The 23,968-nt window shown below is 40.4% G+C and overlaps 2 protein-coding genes across 10 annotated transcripts in view; both read right to left on the reverse strand.

Annotated features, from left to right (window-relative positions):
• Positions 1 to 20,080, reverse strand: part of CCNT2 (cyclin T2) — a 26,135-nt gene extending 6,055 nt beyond the window's left edge. Inside the window, exons 1-7 of one of the 9 annotated variants that reach the window (XM_074828592.1) lie at positions 19,806 to 20,080; positions 18,919 to 19,000; positions 10,793 to 10,921; positions 9,629 to 9,689; positions 8,467 to 8,529; positions 2,188 to 2,233; positions 699 to 862 (exon numbers count right to left, since the gene is read on the reverse strand). In XM_074828592.1, the coding sequence (XP_074684693.1) occupies positions 699 to 862; positions 2,188 to 2,233; positions 8,467 to 8,529; positions 9,629 to 9,689; positions 10,793 to 10,921; positions 18,919 to 19,000; positions 19,806 to 20,080 (820 nt within the window). Of the gene's footprint in view, positions 1 to 698; positions 863 to 1,871; positions 2,234 to 3,012; positions 5,699 to 8,466; positions 8,530 to 9,628; positions 9,690 to 10,792; positions 10,922 to 18,918; positions 19,001 to 19,805 lie in introns of those variants that run through there. The other 8 variants (XM_074828593.1, XR_012623749.1, XM_074828599.1 and 5 more) reach the window with 8 other exon arrangements.
• A 3,020-nt stretch (positions 20,081 to 23,100) lies between these two features.
• The window catches only part of ACMSD (aminocarboxymuconate semialdehyde decarboxylase), a 51,992-nt gene continuing 51,124 nt past the window's right edge, over positions 23,101 to 23,968 (reverse strand). The window contains exon 10 of the mRNA XM_074828604.1: positions 23,101 to 23,857. Coding sequence (XP_074684705.1) covers positions 23,837 to 23,857 — 21 coding nt within the window. The 3' untranslated portion in view covers positions 23,101 to 23,836. The remainder of the gene's footprint in view (positions 23,858 to 23,968) is intronic.

The raw sequence follows: 23,968 nt of genomic DNA on the forward strand, positions 1-23,968 counted from the left end.
CTGGAGGCCTCTGCTACTACTCTGGAACAGATGTTTCACTCTAGAACAAACAGCAAAGTCCGATACACAGCTCTGACTGCCCCAGAAGCTACCACCTCCACTGCAGTAGTGTATGTAGGCCTTAAAATTAGACTCCACTGTAGTAAGTACTATTTCAAAAGATAGTAAACCTAAGTACGTGGTCTTCTACGTATATGCTTTCTTCTGGAAAGAAACCATTTAACAAGAAAAAACGTTTTACAGGAATTTGAGGTATAAGCAGCTATACGAAGTTTTTGACATAGAACTACCTTCATAAATATGGCAGTTTTACATATAGCCTTAAGAACGTTTGTTTCAGCGACAGTGAAGCCATAAACTTGGACCAGTGGTGTACATAAAATGATCAGGACTGACTGCACTTGCACTGGTAGATCTCCATCTCTTTCCCAGTTCTGGAAAGCACTTAAAAGCAAGATTCTAACCTGCAAAAGGGATGTGGATTCCTCAGCCCACAGCATGAATTAAAAGGGTCTCAAAACTAAGTTGGTCTTCCAAAGTTCTCCCCTCTCCTATACCTTTCTCTCACCTGAGGAGCCAGTACATGAAGTCAGTGAGACTTATTTTAGGCTTAAAGCTATGCTCTTACTATACTATGCTCCTATTTGTACCTTAATAAGCCCTTGAATTTCAAGATGGGAAAAGGCAGCATTACTTACCATCTAGTAATTCTAGAGTGACTGAAGGATCTACGTATTCCCACCAGTGTTTTCCATCAGTTGATACTGGAATCTCCCAGTTGGACCACTTGCAGGCCAAGTGAATGCACACACATGCTATCACTGTAGGCTTGTACTGAAGACAGAATGTAGTAAGGTGAAGGCTGTTGCACAAATTTCGTAATGAGGAACCAAAGGAAATCAAACATGTAAAACAGAAAACCCAAACAAATCAACCATTAACATACAGAATAAAATAACTTGCCAAGCAACAGCAGTTAAACATCAGTTCATGGAATATTTTTCTGATTATGTTTGTACGATATCTTACTGCCTTAAAGGACAGGACATTTATCTGGTAGAAAAGTTTAGTTTGCTCTTGCTATAAAAAGTGAGATGAACAGTAAATAAATTTACCATTTATTCTACTGCACTTAAATACTAGAAAGAAGTATAATATGGTCAATTAGAATTTTACAGTAAGAGCCATAGAGCTGATGATGCAGCCTCCAAGTGAGACAATTAGAAGAAGGTACCCAATAGTTCCACAGAAGCCAGGTGAGTTACTTGTGGGCTTAGCTTTCACTAGGCCTGGATTTGTGATATCTGTGAACTCGCCTTCAGCTTCCAGCTGGCAGCAGCACAGAGACATTGATTCAGTTTCACTGCTTTATCACACCACTTTTCTTAACAGCTGTTTCAAATACAGAACCTTGCCCATCAAGGAACCACCAAGAAATATTTATTTGGAAGAGTTCTAATAACCAGCAGATATTGCTTAAAAACTGTCTACATGAAATGTAATCCTCTGAAATAAAGCTCAAAGTTGTTTTGCAAGTAGTAAATTGAAGTAATTGAGAAACAAAGACTGAAGTCTGCTCTCAAATTCCATCTTTCTACAACAGGCTATGTATACGCAACCCCCAGCTGGAATCCTAGGACTTAAAATTTATTAAGTACTTAAGTTTTAAAACTATATATTAAGATTAAAGAGCTGCTTCTAAAAGGAAGAACATTGGACTACTACTAGTCTATCTGAAACGAAAAATCAGCTAGTTGAAAAGATCTTAGGCCCACTACAATTTTATAAGTTAAGATTGGATCAATATATTTAAAGTTAAGAGAAAACTGCCATTAACTACAAGTGTAAACTAAAAATAGTTTTGTACTTACCAAGATGCTCGAATTTCTAGGTTAAGTTTAGCTCTTTGTAATCTTTAGCTGCTATTCAGGCTACCAATTTTAGACTTATGCACTCACAATCGAGAAAATGTCATCAGAAAGCACCACTACACTTCTCATTGTGCATTTAACCCCTTTGTGCCATCAGGCCCTTGTACAATACACCGCACTGCAAACAGGAAGGTACCACCACTGTAGATGGCCCAGTCTCCTGTTGCAACAAGGGTAAGACACATGGAGGGGGCCCTGCAGTAAAGGAAGCTATAGTGTGCTACAACAGTGCAACAAAGAGGTTCAGGATAACAACCTGTTGGTAGCCATGAAATAGGATGTCTGTGCCAAATCCTTGCTTGCTGTAAGAAAAGAAAAACAGAGAGATTAAAGATCTGCGTTAACTTGTCCGGTTCATTTCAAAATTAAAGCAGTTTTACCTTCCAAAAGCACCGCTTGGTATTTCCACAGAACCAATCTGAATTTAGCTAACTAGCCTTTAAAATAATTTTTTCCAAGATACAGAAGAGGCCGTTACATTCCATAACTGGACATGGACCAGTCATTCCAGTCACTGACCCTCCCCCTGTGCCACCCTCAGGACAGTTCCCCTTGGCTTATCTACCCCGCCAAGGCCTCGCACACAAGCGTGCTCTCTCCTAGGAATACCTGCTGCCCACCCTCATGTACAGACCATCCCTAGCATAACCTTGGCCTGCAGTAAGGCAGCCACTAAAAACCAGTTCATAGCACAGTGCGAGTTCTGCTCTTGGAGAGAAGCACAGCAGGAGAGCTGGAGAACACCCCTCCCACCCCCAGCACCTCCCCAAAACAGCCACACCTCTCTCCCAAAGCTCTACAACACAGCAAGCTCCCAAGCTAGATGGTAAAGAAATAAAAGGAGTTTTCAGCTCCCTCTAAGAGCACCATATTCATAACATTTTGTTTCACATTTGTTAAACCTATGGCAAAGCTTTGATAAGAAATAAAACAATTTCATTTTGGTTACAGTCAGGAACAAACCGCACAAGACTGCAACGTGTCAGAAACGAAAAGCTAACGACTGAGGCTGTGACAGCCACCCAGCACTGACCCCTACCAGTGAAACCCCAACGCTCCTCACTCAAGTAAGAGAACTTACTGTAGCATGCATATAATGGGATAGCTGGGCACAATGGGTTTAACTGAAGATTGAATGCAGCCTTCATTGAATTCTTAATTTGACACTATCACTTGAAATCAGTGCTACCTGCAGAAAGGGCATTGTTGAATTTTATGTCAGAGGGAATACTGTTAAACTTATTTTAATAATAATCTTTCACAAAGTTTGAGAGAGACTGCAATGGCTTTTAAAATTTAATTTAAGAAAGCATACTAAAAATGTGATTTAACTCGACTTGTAATGATTGCAGAGGAGTACAATTTGTAGGAGTAGGAGTACAGTTTGTAGGTTGTTGAGCAGATTTGTCTTTATGCTACACAGCCAGGCAGTGCCATAATCTGAGAAGAATGTGGAAGTAGCAAGGTAACAGGATCCGTTCCTACACACAAATTCTACTAATCCATAATAATCAAAAGATGAACTGACAATGTGACAGTGTTATACTATTTAGTTTGCAAACTATAGTGGCAATTCCATGCCAGATAACCATGGAGTTCAATCTTTTCCTCTCCCTCCCATCAAAAAAAAAATAAATGTAAGGCAGTATTACCAAAAAAGAAAAAGTGAAATGAGACTATCATAACAAAACAAATGAAAATACAGAATGGTTGAATAAGACTGAAATTGATGTCTTGCTCTTCATTTTTCATCAAAGTAATGTTTAAAGAATCTTCAATGATTTCTATGTTCTGTAAAGTTACAACATGTTTGAATGAAGGGACCGGACCAAAAAGCATCTCTACTCTCACTGAAATGTCCCTTTTGAACAAGGAAGAAAAGCAGATGCCAGAAAACTTCTATTTAACATCAGCTTGAAAGTTGAGTAAATCAAAACACATACCTGGAAGAAAAGAATCACATCTTGAAACACACATTGTAGCCTCAATCAAAAATTTATGTGTTAAATACCTATGCTATAAGCAGTACGATACTGTTTCAACTTATTTACAGCTAAATAATCATCATTGCCAAAATCAGCAAGAAACTTCAGCTCACAACTAAAACCTATGGTAACACAAGGCACAACTGAAAACATCCGTCCCAAACTCTTCTCTTACATTTAGGACCACTTTGGTTTAATAGAATCCATCAGTAAAATTAAAGCTAACGAATTTTGGTTCCTATATTTTGGTGTTATTTCCTTTATAATAGTGGAAAGTGCATCTCCAAATTAAAACAAGCTTGAAGCGGAGGCTAAAACAAGCCAGCAGAGCCTCCCTGTTATAACTCACAAGTCGCAGGACTGATGACTGATGCCAGCCATTAATAATCAGTTTTATATTTTATCAGAGTGATATAAAACACCAACCCTGTCTCCCTGCTGCAGAAGCAACCATAAGGCAGGGGAATACTGAAGTAGTAATCAAGATTTTGAAACAGGACTTGCCGTCCAATACACATTCCAAAAGGCTACTCTCCAACGAATTTCCAACTGGAAACCAAAATGCTTTTCAGTTGGCATAGCCATACAATTCAACCAGTTGCAATTCTAAGATGTACGAGTCTTTTCTTCAACACTAGGTTATCGGGGATCTTGGGATAATCATGAAAACGTGATTGCCAAGTCACCCTGAGGAGGGTGGTAGCTGGCTATGCCTAGGACCCCGACAACATATGTAAGCATTCTCCAGAAAGAGGAGACTGCAGATAAGCCAGTCAACACCAGAAGAGAGAAAGCTTGCTGAAGTCATCCTGGGCAAAAGGAAAAAAGCCCCAGGCTCTGAATGGAGGTACGTCGGTGGATGCTTGTTGTATCTGGAAGGGCTGGAGGAGGCCATGGTGTAGGCATTCAGGTCTGAGCAGTCCTGGTGGCTTTACTTTCTTGAAAGTACTTAAACACTGGGAACAGGCCTGTAAAAGCCTGAGGTGAAAGTTCAGAATGTGAAGGCCGCCTGTAGCGGTGCTGGAGTGCAGCTGGTGTTTAAGATCTTTCCACACCACTTAGTATACTAAGATTTAAATTTTCCTCATAAGCATATCATCTGAAAAAGCAGATTCATTTTCATCTCCTCTTATGCTGACTTGGTCCTTACTAGCCTGATTTAACCAGTAGCACCTGTGCACACAGATACTATGGTATGTTTGAAGAATTCGACAGTGCAATTTCCACAAAAGATTAGTAAGGATCATGGGTGTTCAAGATACCTGATAACCTGCAGAGTAGCGAGAACAGTCCTAGAAATCCTTGGAATCCAATCTTCAGTTCCAAAAGAAGGCTGTGTACCAACACAGAAAAAGGAATGACTGAAGACTTCCCAAGATGGAGATGAGGGTACAGATTCGGCCCCTTCAAGTTCCACCAGAAGCAGGCTGGGAACAGACTCATTTTGCACCAGAGCTTAAGAGGATCATGTCATGGTCTCGGCACTAGGGCAGTTTCACTGCTGAACTAGCGTTCAAGTCAGTAAGGTAGTTCGACACCAGAACAGTTTTTGGTGTTGGTTTTCTGATATATTTTTTTCTTTTTTCTTTTCTTCTCTCTTCAGTACCGGAGCATCCTTGGAATGGGCACTGAGGCTTGCTGACAGACCTTCAGAGATCCACTGCCTTCAGATTCCTCAGAGGACCTGTGGAATCCTAAGGAATGATGGTCCTCTCTCCTCTTCTCAGTCTCTTGACACTGAGGAAGAATGGTGCAGAAAAAAGACTGAGCCCACACCATTTTCCTTGTCTACTATACTGACCAAACTGTAAAGATGGCACAATTTCATCAACCCATGAATCTTTGAAAACCAGAAGGAATAATTAGATACCTTATGCCTGAACATCATGAGTTATTATGTATCCATCCAGTCACCCCTTATCTACAGTGATCTGTGTTGTCTAATACTACCTTCAGAAAGGCTCTCAATCTTAGAGATGAAGAATTCGACTTTTTCTTTAGTTGTATGTTGAAGCAATTATGTTTATTTGCACCAATTCCTACTTACTAGTTCATCTTCTGCTTCCAGCAACTGATTCTGATATGCCACTACAAGGCTAGACAGTCTTCTGACAAAGGACTTGGCTGAATCTTTTGAGCATCATCAACAGAACCTGGTTTGTTTTTTTTTTCTTTTTTCCATTTTGTTTTTAAAGGGGACAGCTTACAGATTAATACAGGTAACAGTGACAGCATAAAGCACGTCACCCTTGATGCAAGACAACAAAAAGTGATATAGAGAATCAGCCATCCTCTTATCCACCTAAGTTTAGCCAGCAAAAGGGCATCTTCTTACCACAGGGCAATTCAGTGTACACATACTAAGCCAAATTCTTAAGTACACCTGCAAACTTCAGCTACCTTTGTTGCCTGTCTTTTGATATCATTTAAATAGTCAGCCACATTATATTCCTCCCTTCCTTCCATTCCCAAACATACAGCTGGAGGTTTTAATCATAACAGTCTTGAATAAGTTAACCACATTTAATAAAAAGGTATCTCTGTCTTCTGAAATAGTGCTTTTTGTCCAAGACAACATGTTACCAGAACTGGATGAAGCAACCTTGCATTTCTTTAACTTCTCAGTCAATCACTTTAGCACTAAAGGCTTAGCACTGACAAGTCTTATATTTTGAAAGCTGCAGGACTTGATATCTAAGTGTGGCACCTATTCACATTAAAACAACACACCGTCCAATAAATAAATCTTAAGGGATGGAGAACTAAAATCATACCACCACATCTTTGAAGATATATTGCTGTGCCCACAAGCCCATCTCTCTTTATTCACTCAATACAAGACTAATGTTCCACAGCACTTATTCTCTACTTGTTTGACATGCACGCATGACTACAGATTTTATGCTCAATGTTTTTAATTTATGGATTTTTTTTTTTTTGCATCAGATGTATTACATTCACTTTGCACCAGTCCTTGAGGAATGTGGATCTTTAGCCCTCCCTGGAGTCTTCAGATTTCAAGACTTGGTATGATTTTAGAATTTAAGTATTTTGTTAAACGGTGCTGACATTAAACACTAACTTTAAAATGTCAAATTTGAAAATTCACATGTACCTTCAGTGTATGAATTCTGTCAGTACACAAAACACAAAGGAAAAAGCTGAACTGTCTTAGAGTGGTATCTACCCTTGACTAAAGGAAATGAAGTTTGTGTTAAGTATGCCCTTCTTGTAGGCTCAAGTCAAATACACTCGCTAGTGTGGAAATCCTGATGTAGCTACAACACTGCCTGCCACCCCTCCCCACAGCCCCAGATACCGGGTGGAAGTGCAGGGGCTCACACAAAATGGAAATATGTGCTCGCATGTATATTGAGCAACAGATAAGAAAACCCAAAGCAAAACCCCACAGAGCTGCTGATGCGGACTACTGACACTTTAGGTGCAATTAGACTTATGCACCAAGTCACAACCAAACCTCGACAGAAAGCAAAGAATCATTATCTTATAGCAATAAAGCTACTTTATATGAAAATAAGTTACAGCACCAGTCCTACTCAGCATCCACCTCTGAAGACACTACACCAGTAAGCTACTTAAAAGTGAGAGATGATCTTCCTTCAAAGAAAACAGATCTAGTTAATGTGGTTAAGTTGTATCCAACTTTCCTATATTTTATAGAGAACAAAAAAATTTTGAAGCACTTAACTTTGCATTTTTCACTGTAAAAACAGCTAATGACTAAAGACTGACAACCATGGTCTAATAATTTCCAAACACTTTGTAATTAAGGAACAAAATTACAGTGAAAAAGCTTATTTTAGGTGCTCTTACAGATTCATAGTTTTTTCATCCTCCATCGATTAGAGGATTTTTGTCTCAAAGCTCCAAAAGAAACCAATTTAAGAATTAAAGAAGGTGTGTCAAAATTCAACAAAAAATTTAAAGAACAAAGCAGGTTTCTATCCAGAGTCATATTAATGAGCTGCATACAAGTTAGAGGATACGATTGTTTAACAAAAGGTTTGGGGTTTTGTGCTACCATCCAAACCAAGTAAGTACACCCTGCTCCAGAAAAAAAATTAGTCACATCTTGAAATATTTGCATGTGATAGCAGACCTACTATGCACTCTCTTTATTCCTCAGTTCATTACCTAAAAAGATTTGCTAAGACAGAAAGCTAGCATTAGCCAACCAACACGCAGAGTAAACTTCACTTGGTAAAACTAGTTCAGAGTGAAAACAATCAACCTAGAACAATACTAAGTAGTTGGCTATTCATTTTTCACTACTAACTGCTTCTGTCATTTCAGAAAACATGGAACAGGCATTATTAAAATCAGAGCTAATAAGAAAACAAAAAATTATGAAGGACAGAGAACTGGGCTCTATCAAACTCTAAAGGTTAAGATCAAGCTTTTAGTAATTAGCTTTAAACAAACTCTGGATAACACAGTTGGTGAAGATCATATTAAGACAAATAACATCATCTTCAAATTTTAGTAGAAAGGTAAAAAAGGACTTACAGAAGCAGTTAAAAGTCACTGACCTCTCACTAATTGCGTACATTTCACAACATCTGTGTGTGGATGTTCAATGGTAATCTCAAAACCTGAAGAGTTATGAATACATTTTAGAATACATTTGCATCTGTAAAATAAAAAAAACAAACCCCTTTTGTTTCCCCACAGACCTAAAATGCTTGCTAACCGTTGCACTGCAGATCAAGTAACACCATTTAACTGCCTTGTATTCTGTACCTTTTCATACTTTTGAGTGGTAGGTGGTATAGCCACTTCAAGCTCAGTTAGTAAACCATTCCTTCAGTAATCTCAAGTCCTGTACACATGTATAACCTGGGAGGTTATTGTATTTTTAAAGTTGAACATATCTGAACAGTTTTTATTATATTAATAAGCCAGCAAAAGCTATATTACAGACACACTGAAATACACGTGTGCGCACACACTTTATTAATTGATTTCTGGAACTTAAACACATTGCATCTATGAAATGACAAATTAAGTCAATGTGTAGGTCAGTGACTTAAGAAACCTTTGTTTATGATGCTATTTTAAGAATTAGGTCACTTTTTTTTTTAAACAATATACTCAAAGTGGTATTTAAGAATATCTGAGTAAGTCAGTGTTCTCAGGCCTGCTCGCTGTAACTGTCTGTATTTATATTACTTTAAAGTCAGAAGAGTTTCTTATCAGAACATTCAATTTCAAATTTTTTGATTACTTGAATCCATTAAATGGTTACACTACAACTTGTGATCTTCAGAGGTAGTAACCCTGCTCAATTACATAATGTTCTTCTATTGAATGGCAAAATGGAGATGAGCACTTGGTATAAAGCTCTTCCCAGTTGCTTCAGAACATGTAGACAGCTAACCTAGTATAACATGTTACTTCATATGAAGAAATAGCAATGCAGTTACTACTTTGGAGTAAAATCTATTTGGAAGCGTACACATTTTTCCCCATCAAACTGTCAGAAACATCTATTTCACAAGTATAGATATGCCTTTTTTTCTCTAAACTGAACACAACAGAACTGCTAAGATTAAATAAATTCAGAGGTCAAAAGTTGTACACAAGATCAGTAAAATTCTAGTGTACCAATAGCACATCAAAAATCCAGTTACTTGGGTCCCATTACTTCTTCATGGTAAGTTGACTGCACAGGAGATATTTAGAAAGACATACCTAAAGTTTGAAGCATTATTGTTTCAAGTATAACCAGCTCTTGGGCTTGCTGAAGGTATGCCTGAAACAAATAAGCAAACAGGTCAAGACGGAGCTATCGTCTCAAAATTTTAATCATATACTTCCTATTTGAATACTGATACTAGCAATGCAAGCAAAGACCACTACCCAAGCCAGTCAGAACTGATAATTCAGAACACTTTGCTGTGGTGGAAATACTTTCTCCTACCAGTATAAGCGCTACTGCAAATTCAGTTATGCCAGTCTAACCATCTTTCACTAAGATTTACTTAGTCTGGATCTCATTTAATCTATTCCAGCAAAGCATTTTTGGGAGAAGCTGGGGGAATGCCCTAAGAATTACAAAGGCTTGCCAGGGCAAATCAACTCATACATCTCTAGGCAGGTTATCCATTTTACAAGTACTTTAAAACACAGCTGGAGATACTCAGTTGGCCTGTGTTAAGCTAGCTTAAGCTTGTGGGCTCAAAAGCATATATATACACACACACCTCCATGCGTCATTCCCAGAACTGGGAGCATAGCAAAGGTGCTCAAGCAGTTTTATACGTCAGCTGAGGTCCAGCAGGGTATAACTAGCTCAGCCTGACCTTCAGGCTGAACAGCTCTGTTGCATTTCCACCATACCTCCTTCAATGTTTGGTTTCAGGAAGGCTCATCTCAGGATATATTCACTATCAAGTGGAAACTGTGCAAAGTTTAGCAAATGAAAGCAAGACCAGTGTATAGCAGAGGCAGCAGCTGACAACTGGATCGCATCCTTTAAAACAAGATGTAGACAACTGTGCACAGGGAGCCTCTGGTTGAGAAAGATAAACACAGTGTCCTGAACAACTCTGTGCAAACTGTGTAACTTAGGGAACCACGCACGAAACTGCTTATTTAACATCTAGTCTAGTCTTCTACTATACATGTAGCACTCTTAAAAATAATGCAAGTTCAAGATGAAACAATCTCATGAAGTTTCATAACACAATTATTAGAGTCTTTAGTAAGTTATATTAAGCAGTACAAAAAACTTAAATGGTGTAAAAACAAAAGTTTTTTCTAGTTTGCAGATGGCAATAATCTAGTCAAGACAATGTAACAGATCGTTAGATGAAGTGTCATCTGATTATCTTTAAAGCCATGACTTCCACCTACATCACTCTTTGTATCCAGTTGTGGCTCTTGAGGATGAAGACAGGCATGTGCTACTTTAATAACATGTTCAAGTTTCCGTGGCTGTTCTTCCACTTTTGCAGCCAAAAACAATGCCGTAGGAGATATTATCTGAAGAAGAAAAACATATATGTATTTTTTAACTTTTTCCATGAAAATTCAAGTCCTACTTGTAGTCTAAACTGGTAGCTCAAAAAGAAGTTGGATTTATTTGTGGGTTTTTGTGTTGAATTTTTTTTAAACAGTTCTGAAATCATGCAAAGCAACAAAAATAACTAGTCGTGTTTTATTTTATAACTGATGTAATACTCTCAGCAGCACAGGAAAGGCGTAGCATAAATGTTAAATTACATTTGTGAGTAAGATGTCCGAGGTCAAACTAATTCTAGTTTAACATAAAAAGAATAGATTTGATCCAGAAGCTTTAGTCACACTAGAACAGGCTGTTTCAAGTTAAATATACTTTGTGAGAAAGTTCATCCAATTTATTGCACAGTAGTGAGCCATTACACCATCTTTTCAGTAAAAGTCAAAACAGCTGATCATAAGTTCTGCTAGCATTTGATTCTCCTAAAAAGCAAGAAACTTTGCAGATAACTTTAAGGAAAACAGCTTGTTATATAAACATAGGTTGTATAAGTAAAAGCTTACTTGTAGAAACTTTACTGTATACCCAGCAGTATCTGGTGAACAAAGCACAAGGATTCACAAAACAGCAGTTACATCAAATGTTAGTAAAGATGACATACTACGTTTAAAGATGAAAATTTTAATTAAACTCTAGGTCTCCAAGATGGCAGCAAAGCACCCATTCACAGTTCAGTATCACCCAGGAGCTGCCATGAAGCAGAGTTTTGATGGCTAGTTGTCAGCTAGAATGACTGATGTATCCTACATAAGAACATGGCTAACCACGAAGGACTTGGAAAAATCAGGGTCCTCTTTGCACACAGAAGTTGCCCACGTTAAAGAGGAACTAAAGTGACAGTAGAAATCTTCATGTATGCACCAGCAGATTAAATTGGTTAAAATTAAATCAATATAAAGCATTTATTCAGAGATTGAAATAGCTGCTTGTTGAGCATGGTGCAAGCAGTGCAGCTATTGGATTTCTCATTCAATGCCCAAGCAGAACTAGACTGAGGAGCAGCCATACTCATCCCCTAAAGTCAGATCTGTTTTTTTTTTTTTTTTTTTTTTGGTCAGCAAGCAGCCCTTTGTTATGCCAAAATCATAGAATCATTCAGGTTGGAAAAGACCCTTGGAAGCATTGTGTCCAACCATCAGCCCTACTCTACAACGTTCTCCCCTACACCATATCCCCCAGCATCTCATCTAAACGACCCTTGAACACATCCAGGGATGGTGACTCCACCACTTCCCTGGGCAGCCTATTCCACTGTCTGACCACTCTTTCTGTGAAAATTTTTTTCCTAATGTCCAGTCTAAACCTCCCCTGTTGGAGTTTAAAGCCATTCCCCCTTGTTCTGTCACTAACCACCTATGAGAAGAGACCAGCACCAACCTCTCTACAATGTCCTTTCAGGTAGGTGTAGAGAGTGATGAGGTGAAATGAAACATTTGGTATAAAAATTCATAATATATGAAAAACTGCAAGGAACTAATTAGAATCAAACATTTAAGTGATTACATTTCAGGAATGTTCAAATGTATGGAGGGAGTACTTTTTACCTCCTTAAATCGCTCTGAAATGTCCACTTGGATCTTAAGTAAAACTTGCAAGTTGGCAGACTTGAGGAAAACTGACACCCCGGGAAGGTGATACCCTTTGATGCATAGAAATGTGCCATGAAGAAATCTAGTATTTTAAAAAACCCAAACCATCCAAAACAAGTCACAGGGAGAAAATTCTTCCACAACAGAGACAAAAGAACTACTTTATTTTTAAGAAGCTTGTAACTTAAGCCATACAAATGAATGAAATAAAACCCCTAAGTCAGGTGTTGCTGAACAAGGCCATATTAACACTGTCATTTAAGACCTCTGATGATTTTTTGAGAAGTTCTTATGCACATTGCTTAAAGTAATGATTTGAAATTCTGGAAGAAATTCCCTTTGTTAAGGACATATGACTTGAAATACGTGTGTCTCAAGCTGGGAGATAAACTTTTAAACACTAAATGTGAAGAAAAGACTTTCTAGAGTTCAGAAAGCTAGAGTATCAACAGCTTCAAAGTGACAAAAGATGTACAGTAGCACGTACATGTATAGCCCAACATATGCGTGCCATATAAAGATATTTTATAGAGCAGACAAACTGTGCTCCTGCCCAGTAATGCATGAACCCAGGCAAACCTCTCTTGTCTAACAGCTGTTTCATCCATAAAAGCCCTGTGGTAACCTCTCCCCAGTACGCTTCAAGATTTAGGGCAGGCATAACCGAGGAAGGTGTCTGAGGGTAGCACCTTCCACACCAGAGCCAGCCTAAGAAGAAGGACTACATTCTCAGACATAATCCCAAACTCTTGGGAAAAGCCAGATTGGCAGACAGGGCCAGGAAGCCAGAGAAACATGAACTACAGAGAAGAAATGAAATTGGGAATTCTGAAGAATCAACATGAGTTACGAAGAAACGAGTTTGACAGGATGACACTGGACAGAAACAAGGAAGTGTTAATGAGGACACCAGAGAGACTAGAACTGGTTTAATGTTTTTTTTTTACCTAGAAAAAAGGATACAATGAGATAGACCATGGCAGACTGAAAACTAAGACTCAACATAGTGAAGTCACTAAGGAAGGAAAGTTAAGGCACGAACTGTATGGAATAAAAAAATAGAATGGATGATGGGAAGAAGCTTTACTAGAAAGCACAAGATCCCTTCCATCTCCTCAGGCTCACACAATTCCCCCCTCACTTTTTAAATTAATTTAAACCAAACATGTTCAGTCAGTAACCTGTAGCAGTGCCTTACTGCTGGGCTGAAGAACAAAAGCAACTGCAACTGTTGCTCCTCACTGTTCCTCTCCTCTCTCTCTCTAGTCTCACCATCCCCACCACACACTTACCCCCAAGTACCTGCATTCAGGCCTTACAGTTTTTCTAGCTTTGTGTACAAGTTTAATTCAAATATATCCTAATACAAAGTCTCTTTCTACAGTTTGTGGGTATGGTTATGCATACATAGAATTTTTACAATTTACCTTTCTGAAAAATAAACTTCTAACAATTACCATGACTGAAAATATTTAGATTTCACATTCTTTGAACCAAGTCACCAATAACTGCACAATTAAACTATCAGAAAATTCTCACTCACTATTATTCTATGTTGGATTGCACTGAAGTTTTACTTCATTCCAAAAAACCACCTTCGTGATCAGGCTGACTTCAGAATATTTTCTAATTTACTGAAACAGATCAGTTCTGGCCAAGAAATAGCCACACAATTCCTGATCTCCAAGACCTTACACAAAACACAGTTATGGAGGCTGATTTAAGTCAAACTGATTAACTGGCATTTAACTCTGGTTCATCAGAAATCTATGTACACCCCAATTATCTGTTTCCTTAAAAAAGAAGTCTTGGCTTCTGGCCAAAGAATTTCAGGTCTTTGTATTGGTTCTCATTCCCAGTTTAAATTAGGTCAGTATTTTTGTCTCCCTTGGTATTTATTCAGGAAAATACAAAACAAAAAAAACAAAATTTCAGACTTGGCATGCATACAGTCTTCAGTGAAGATGACACACCCTAAGTTACTCAAACGCTTTCATTCATTTCCAATTCTCAAAAATGACAGAAAAAGCAAAGTAGGACAAAAAAGCAAAATTAAAGACAGACTTGACAAAGCTGTAAGCTTCCTATATATAAACATCTTCATCAGACATAAAACAAAAAAAATGAAGTTATCTACCATGCACCCAAAGTATTAAGACTTTGAGAAATATCTTCAGAAGAACACGAGTTATGAAATAGAAAACCCAAAACATAAGAGCCTTATTACAACAGTCTAAGAGCATTATACAGCAAGTTTTATTGGTAAATAGGGTACAAGTCCTTTTTCACTTAAGAAGTACAAGACACATTGTAAAAACTGTTGCTACAATGCAGGCATTTGGTATAATCTTTGAATGCACCTGCAGCAAGCCTGTAGTTTTCTGAGAACTCCCTCTCCCTTCTAATACCAACATTAGTATGTTTTTAGAGTTGATACTAGTAGCTTAAGACATTACGCGGCCCCAGTCTATTACAGAGGCTTTTCAAGTGCTAACACAGACTTACAAGGGTTTTTTTATTATAAACAGGAGCTCACATTGCATAAAACCAGCAAATATGTTAAATTGCAAGACTAAAAACAGAAGCGAAGTGGTCCAAAACAGCCTTGCTAAATTTAGCTTGGTGTATATTATGAAAGTTTTAAGAACTTTGCACAATTGCAGAGTCAACTGTTTAATACTGCAATTTGGATGAGGCACAAGAGACAGAAAGGGAATCAGAAGGATGGGAAACAAAAAACCCCTCCATACAACTCGCCTACCTTGCACTTCAGGGAAAAAAATTCCTCCTGCAGCCTTCTTAGGCACTTTACTATGTACCATTGCACATCACACAAAAAACCCCTCGACATCCAAGTATATTTTCAACTGGTGGTTTGGTATTCCACATGGCATTTCTAAGGATTATATTTTAAAATACAGCTACCATTTGGATGCCTTACCTCTCATTTCCAGCATACCAAGGATTTTTCCCTCCTTCTCTGTTCTTCAAATCACAGTGTACTGAAGAATAAGCCTCTAAGAGAGGTATTTGCTATATAACAATATCAAACACCCTAAGTACTACAGAAACAGTATTTCCAGAAGAATTTTAATATTCAAGATACTTTAAAGTATAACAGTCAGGTTAATATTTCCTATGAAAAAAGCCAGTAAGCTCCCTCCCCACTCTGATATTAGCACTGACTAACTTTATAATCAGCAAACCAAAGTTAATACCCTGATCAACAGTAACGTAGAAAGAATAATTTGTACTACTGCTGCGGAGATTCATAGTAGTTCCTGAAATGTCATTTGCATGGCTAGGGAAAATTAGTAGCCAGGGCATCCAATTCTGCTTACCAGACTTGGTAAAGCCAAGTTTCCACCCTATTAGGGGGGCACAGCAAGCCTGCAAGGTCTTAACCGGCTTTGACTGCAACATCAAAACCCCAACACATTCTTCGTTGCAACTAAACGTATGTACTTTGTAGATAATCCATAGAAACTCAAAAGTGACTTGCTAACCCGCAGTAACTTTGCAAAAATAGGGATATCTGTTCATTAGAGCAGTAAATGTAATACATTCAAAATGAACCGAGACTACATTAACTGGTATGTGCCACCCCTGGGGCTCTACAGATTGAAGATACTGTTGTGAATTCTGTTCCCTATTCACAGCTGATTCTCAAAATCTTGAAAGCCTGTAAAATTGTTTAGCAGTAACTTATATTGAGGAAAAAAGACCCCCAGAATTAAGACAACAGCTATTCAGCAAATAAGCTTCCACTAGAAGTGTTTATTAACAACTTAGTGCATGTGACTTATATGTAAGACATACACATATACTTGTATAACCCAGCAATTATACATGACAATAAATATGCAAGTGTTTATTACTTGACTGAAAACATTAACCTACTAATCAAGCAACAAAACAAAGGCTACATTTTTTCAGCTGGAGATCATAAGGCATTCTGACTAATGGCCATCTAATTTTCTAGCCCCAGCCTTCAGATTACTACTTGCCATGGATAAACATCACTACATGCACACAACAAAGAAACATGTATCATATACTGTAGAAAATTTTACCTAGGTCTTAGCTTCAAGACTGCCAGTACCTTACTAAATTTCTAAGGGTTAGTTTCTTCTTGCAGTGGATGAATATTGTTACATTTTTCAGCTTGCCAAGTACTCTGGAGATTCGATATTAAGTATTTATTACAATCCTCAGCTTTTGCTTTCTCTACAGAGAACCTGCCAGATGGTTTGGGAGTATTTATAAGTGACTCACATTCTCTTTGAGACCACCCCCTTTACCCTACAGGAAAATAAGAGAATGCATTTGTCCTTCAGTACACACACAGAGCTGCTGTCTGGTCTTACCCTCATTAACAACTACAGGAACTAATTCAGCAGAAATCAGTATCACCGAGTGATAACTTTTATTTTAATACTATTACCTGAGAATTAATTTAACTATACACTTTCCCTCTCCTGTAATTGTTGCAGTTTCCATGGCATTCAGCAGCTTACTTGTGAATTTTAAGGGGTAGTTTTCATAACAAGGGCACTTATATATCCAAATACTACTGTGCTTCCAGTTCCAAGTGACTGGCATTTTCCGGTGTCTGGTGAAAACGCAAACACAGCAGCTAAACCTTCTTGCTACCTAAATCTACCCTAGATTACCAGATGACAGTACAAACAGTAATCTAGCAGGTGACAGTGTATGACACAAGCCCAGCTACAGCAGCGCTACGCAGAGTGACCTCTCCATCCCAAGCAGCTCTCCCTACTTTATCAAGTCCACAAACCATCCACAGTCACAGAAGACTCCTGATTCCTCACCAGCTCCTCTTCCACCAGCTACAGGTTACTGCTACATGGGCACTTACACAGAGGGGAGAAAGGAGGAACAACTGTTTTACTGCCTTCACTTGATCTATTACAGAAACACTTTCAAAGGGCATATTCCAGCACAAAGCTTGCTAGAACTCGATTCTCATGCGTGCTATTCTTGCTCTAAGACTAGAAAACTGTTCTAGGAAGGTACACTTTGATTTATATGTGTATCCATTCAATACACAGCTCTCTATCGCTACATAAACAAAGCCTACATTATAGATTTCTTCTGGTTAAAGTGTTTCAGGCTTATGCACACTTAGTTCAGGTTGTACCTAAACCCTTAGAGTTTACTACACGAAGAGCTGTAACACCACAGTTTTGGTAACAAGCTTGCTGGAAGTTTGAATTTACCTCAGATTTTGCATAGCAATAATTAAATAGAGTTCTGAAGTTTACCTATAACCCAAGGTGTATTTCCTGCCAAATAAACACCAAATAAGATGTCCATTTGTTCAGTCAACAACTCAAGGCAGACAAGAGAGTTCACTAATGCTGTAACCCACTGTGTACATGCCCAAATTTCAGACAGTGCAAAGCTTGTGAGATTCTACCCCTTGGTAGACCAAGGTCTGCTCTGGTCTAGACCACAATATCTGTCACAGTCTCCATCTGTTTATTTTATCATGAAAAGCCAAGATCTGAGAAAACTCATCCTCTCCACTTAGTTATATACTATCATCATTACTAACTGTTCTTGCAAAGTTAGTATAAAATATTGATGAAAAGTACTTTTTTTTAAAGAAAACAAGAATACCTAGAATATTATGTTATTATTTTTCTAACTATTGCATCCAATACTGAACATAAAAAAAAAAGGCCTGAAATTTTCAAGTTGGTATCTCAAGTTCCATACTTGCTACAAAATCCCTCAATTACAGGTAGTATTTTTGCCGAATTCAGTTCTTCGTAACACATTCTGTATTTAGATTCAGCATATTCAGTTCATTAGTTAGAACAGGAGAGCTGGCATTTTCTCATCAGATTTAAAGATTGTTCTTGACTAATATGACGTAACATGCTGCTTAAGACTAGACCAGTTAAATGAATTTACACTGTTTTTTGAGAACAGATACATAATCCATATGGATACACACATAACAGTATTATAATTGCCAGACACACCATGCTAGCGCTACCACTGACTTAATTAAAAAAAAAGTGTTCCTACACAGCAGCCTTTCAAACTACAGCACACAAGCACTAGCCAGATTTGAAACACCTAAATGCATTCTTCACACAGCTGAAATGTGTTTGCTGATGGTGCTTATTTTTTTTATTTCCATGGCAGATGAGAAAATCTAATTGCCACCAGTTAAAACAATTCAAAGTTGAAAAGATGTATCATTATTGCTTCTAAACCACCGACAAGAAACTAGAATTCCTATAAACAGACCAAACTTGACAATCCAGCAAAGGAATATAACACTTGTCAGACTGCCAAAATTATGGGCATATTATTACCACATATAAAATCATACTCACATTCCGATTAAATTTTGTGAAGGAATGATGCATATAAAACCTGTGCATGTAAACAATTGCGGTATTTATCGTAAGCTGAGATCTGGAAGATTAAATTAAGGAAACACTACATATTAAGAAAATTGTTTATAAGAACTGAAAGTGATGCACTTTCTACATCAATCATTGCTTTCAACATACTGTCTTCAGCTGAAAATGAATTAAGGACGTGACAGTTCGGAACTTAACTGATATTAACACGTATTTTCCCATCTGCTTCGCAGACAATGCGGGGATTCCTACACCAGACTAGCCACATCTCACCCATTGAATGAAAACTCCTCTGTGGGTGACATACACTGAAATACTGTCTCGAGTGCTTTTGTTTTCTTCTAACTATTTCAGTAGAGGATTTGAGGGTTTAGTCTTACTCTGATCTCTTTTTCTAAAAAAATCAAATTAAAGATCTGCTGGCGAGGAGATGCCCGTTTCAAGCAAAACAAGTCCGCAAGCAGCTGGGATCTACTTTAGAAGTGCCCGAGCCCGCAGCTACCGACACAAACGCGGCTGAAGGGCCAGGCCGGAGCCCCGCGGCCCGGCGCTCTCCCACACGCCGCCAGAGCACGACGCGGAGCGGGGGCTCGGCGAGGCCCCTCCTCCCATTCTGTGCCTCAGGGCCGCGGCTCCATCTCCCGAGAGCGCCGTGCCCCGGCTGCCGAGGCAGCGGGAAGAGTCCCGGGGAGGGCTCCCACACGGCGGGGAGGGAGGCGGAGAGGGGGGAAGCGGGGAGAAGCGCTCCCGCCAACCCCACCACCGCCAGCCCAGGCGGCGGGTACGGGCGCCGCCCGGCCCGGCCCCTCGGCCCCCTCCCGCCGGGCCCCGCCACCCCCCAGGCCCCGCTCGGATACACGTTGAGGCGCTGGCCCATGTCCTGGATGAGGTTGGCCGCCTGCTGCCGGTACGAGAGCTCCTTGTCGGCCTCCACGCCGCACCGCCGCGAGGGCGTGTTCTCCAGCTGCTCGCGGCTGAAGAACCAGCGCGACGCCGTCGAGGAGCCGCCGCCGCCCCGCGCTGAGGAGCCCGCGCCTGAGCCCGCTGCCGCCATGACACTTCCTCCCCCTCCCTCCGCGGCCCCGCCCGCCGGCGGCAGCGCCGCGCCCGGCCCCTCCCCCCCGCCCTCCATTGCGGCTCTCGCGAGAACCGGCGGCGCAGGCACGCGGCCGGCCGCCCGCCTATGGGCCCTGAACCATAGAGTCTGGCGGCAGCGCAGCCAGAGCGGCCGCGGGGGGGAGCGTCACGTGGCCCGCAGGGCGGCACCGGGCGGCCATTGCTCCCACGGCACGTGACGTAGGAAGGACCGACCGCACCGGCTGCCGGAATGCGGAAGTGACGGGCCGCGGCCGCTCGTCATTGGCTGGCCGCCGGCGCTGAGGGGCTGATTGGTCAGCCCGCCCGTCGCGCGCGGGGCGGCGGCCGTTGGGGCGTGCGAGGCGGCTCTCGCAGCGCCCCCTCAGCGGGGCGGGATCCCGCCAGGGCTGGGCTTGGGAGGGTGAGGAGCCCTCAGAAACGCCGGAGCTTGAAAAATAACGGGCAAACCGAGGGGATTTTTTTTTTAGTTGCGAGGGGAGATTCCCTCAGATCTCGGGTGGCGGGTGTCCTGTGGCCGGCGGAGCGCGGCGGTGCGGCGGGGCGTGCAGCCTCTCGCTTCTCCCGAAGTTCTCCCCATGGCAGGCTTCTCCCGCGGCTTCCCCTGGTCGGGGTTGCCTGTTGCAGTCGGGTAATAAATAAGCAAGAGCCGTTGAATGTTTGCGTGTTTCTTCGAAAGACTAAAACCCCGTATCTCTCCGGAAGAAGCGGCGCCCGGCAAGCCAGGGTGTTGTGTCTGTCCCAGCGCTCAGCGGCGGTTCCTTCCAGAACCGGAGCGGGTGTGGGGAGCGTCCCCCGCGGTAGCGTCTGGGGTTGCAGTCGGGTCCTCCTGGGCTGTTAGCGTTAAGGAGATGGACGGGCCGAGGCAAATACCCTCTTGCCCTTCTCAAAACTTCCTTGTTTCGGTAGAGACTCATAGGGCGTTTCAACCTCAGTTATTTCAAGTGATCCCATTTATTGCCTCCGGCATAGCGCACAGCGGCACGAACAGGGGGGCAGAAGCTGTTGTATGCAGGTGGGAGTATGCAGCCGGGGTGGAAGAAAATAACTTAAGGAGCTTTGAAAGATTAAAGAGTTACTCCTCCTGAAGATGCAGGCTATGCTGTGTGGTCTAGTTGTGAAATTGTCTAATGGTTCTTACAATTTAGCACCCCCTTCCTCCTTAAAACTGAGTGAATCTCAGTCTCCCAGCATGAATGCCACTGGTTATGTGACATCCGTTGACTTGTAGTGTTTCAGAAAAAATTGAAGTTCTATTCCCAAAAGAGTGAACCTTAAGTATCATCTGTAGGGGACAGCCATGGAGTTAGGATGACAAGCTAGAGGCAGGCCTGTGGCGCTTGGCTGCGAGGGGGCCTCACATTGCCTGCATGCCATGTGCTATGCAGAAAGCACGATCCTCCCACGCTCAGCTGCCTTTCTGGTCCTTGCGGGTTTGGAAGGGGTTGTACAAGGGCGCTGGAATAAAAGAACATCTGTTTTAAGGGCTAAAATACTTGGAAATGCTAACTGTGTTGGAAAGAGTAAAGAACAGGGAATAGAGGGTGCGGAGAGATGGCGGAAAGGTCCTTAGTTCATCTGAAGTCACTCATTCTGCAAGAAAAATGTCAAGATTGTGCAGGGCATGTGCCTGTAATTCCCTGGTACTGGTAGTAGAAAACATCTAGGCAAAGCATTCTTAAGTGGCAGGAATACTTACGAATCACACAGCAATTCCTGCATCTCGAGTGCATGGTGTATATGATAATCACCCCTATGTAAGCAATAACAAACTTCCAGAGGTACTATTTCTCAGGAATTCAGTGCTAGAAAGGCAGAATCAAAGCTGTCTGGTGATACTTTGTGTCCTCCCAGATTAACAGCCCCAGCAAGTCAATGACTCTCCAACGCAGGGAGAAGATGCGTATGCTCACAATTGTATCGACAGGGGCTTGTCCGAACCTCTCCCGTGTTACACTTCAGCTAACTTTAAGAACTAAGATCACTTTCTAAACATCTGGCCCATTCCTATTTCACTCTTAAATGATAATATACTAGCAAACGTTACTTTTACATGGCTGTTGTTAAGCCTCAACTCATCCCCAGGTGAACTCAGGTGCCCAAGTAGTGACAGCCTACGCAGTAACATGCTGGAATGAAACAGCCGAACCTCTGTCTCTCACTGCTTTGGGGTAAAGAAACGCAGCATTCTACCTTCCCTTCAGGCAAATACATAGCCCTCCTAAATTTCCTTACGTCTCAAGCACTCAGCAACTCCATTTAAATCTATTTTAACACCCACTATAATGCAGCTTGCAGATAGTTCTCACTGGGCACTCATGTGCACAGGAGAGAAAACTCAACTGCTTTACATATTCAGTTACAGATTTTCAGCAGTAGCTTGAGATTACTGGATTCAGGGTTCAAATGGTACGAAGGTACTTGTCTTTACTTAAGTTCTGGTCATCATGGATCAAAATGAGAGCTCCAAGTGTTCTTCTTGTGTTTAGCATATGTCACTAGCACTCTACAGCAGTTTGGTTCACCTAAAATTACTAATTACAACTAGTTCTTTTACAACTTCAGTGCATTTTCTACAAGCACTTAGAATTTTCTAACTGGACCCAACAATACTAATGAGATGCACAGACATATAATGCAGCATGGACAGACAGACATGCATTACTTGCCTTATCTTCCCAATTGTAAATCATCATTCAAATTTTGCACGTGCAGAGGAAATTTAACTATGAAGACTTCTGTTGTAATTAGGAGCTGATCTTTGCCTTCATATTTTTTGTCTTTAACAATCTCGAAGTGTAATGTTTTACCTCATTGGTAAATCACTGTGTAAAACTCATGGAGTTTGGGTGTTCAACTTACATTTTTTATTCCTTCAATAATTGGTGGAAGAGTATTAAGAATGTTCTCGTCTGATTGTGTGATTAGAATTTTATATTAGCTTTGTTAATGAAAAAAAAGATGATGTAGGAAAAATTATATGTATCCCTGTCTTAAAGATCTTAACACATCAAGAATAAGTAGAATATCATTAAATAATGACAGTACATAATGAGTATGATTCATGCAGGGTATGCACATTAATTAATTGCCATGCAGAGTGCTGCAATCACCCATTCAGTCACAGGTTAAGGTAATTAAATACCATTCTTGCTATTGGAGAAGTTCCAGGCCTTGGTCCCCAAAGATGCAATATTGCATTCTCACTAACTTGACTGGTGTCATTTGTAAAAAAACCTGAAGAATTAATCCAATTAAAATGTATTGAAGGAATCACAATGTATTTTCCTTTTAAATCCATTTAAACATCTGTGAAGATCAAATATGCTGAAGGAAAAGAATATTATATCAGAACGAAGTTGCCTGCCTTCTGCTTTGAAATTTAATTAAAACAATCTGGTTGAAAAATTATGCATTTAAGTAACTCAATGCTTGTGTGTAGATATTTAAATAAAAAAGGTCAACAGAAGTCTTGCGAACCTGAGGACGATAAATATTGTTAAAGCTATTTTATCTAGGTCCTCTTTTCCTCTTACATGAAAACCTAGTATTCCCGGGGCCTAAACCTGTGAGCTGATGTCTACTTCAGTTTCTGATGTCCAGCAGTCTTCTATGGAATATATTTGGAGAGCAATAGAGTACAGATCCAAATGCAATAGCTAGGAAAACATATAATTAACCTGCACAAACCATGTTTTGTTTTGGTTTGTTTTTTTTTTTTTGACACTGTAAAGAAGGACAAAGCCTTGTTTGTGGTCCAACAGAGACTGGTATCAGCAGGAACTGATGCTGTTCAAAATCCTTCAGGTTCAGCCTGTGACAAAATGACAGTTATGGACACAGCTACAGAAACAAAATCTGTCTAATACTATTTTTCCTGGAGTGTTCTAAGACTGAAGAGAAGCATGGTGAAACCACACGTAGC

The sequence above is a fragment of the Strix aluco genome, chromosome 6 (assembly GCF_031877795.1).
Source record: "Strix aluco isolate bStrAlu1 chromosome 6, bStrAlu1.hap1, whole genome shotgun sequence".
Classification (NCBI taxonomy): Eukaryota; Metazoa; Chordata; class Aves; order Strigiformes; family Strigidae; genus Strix; species Strix aluco.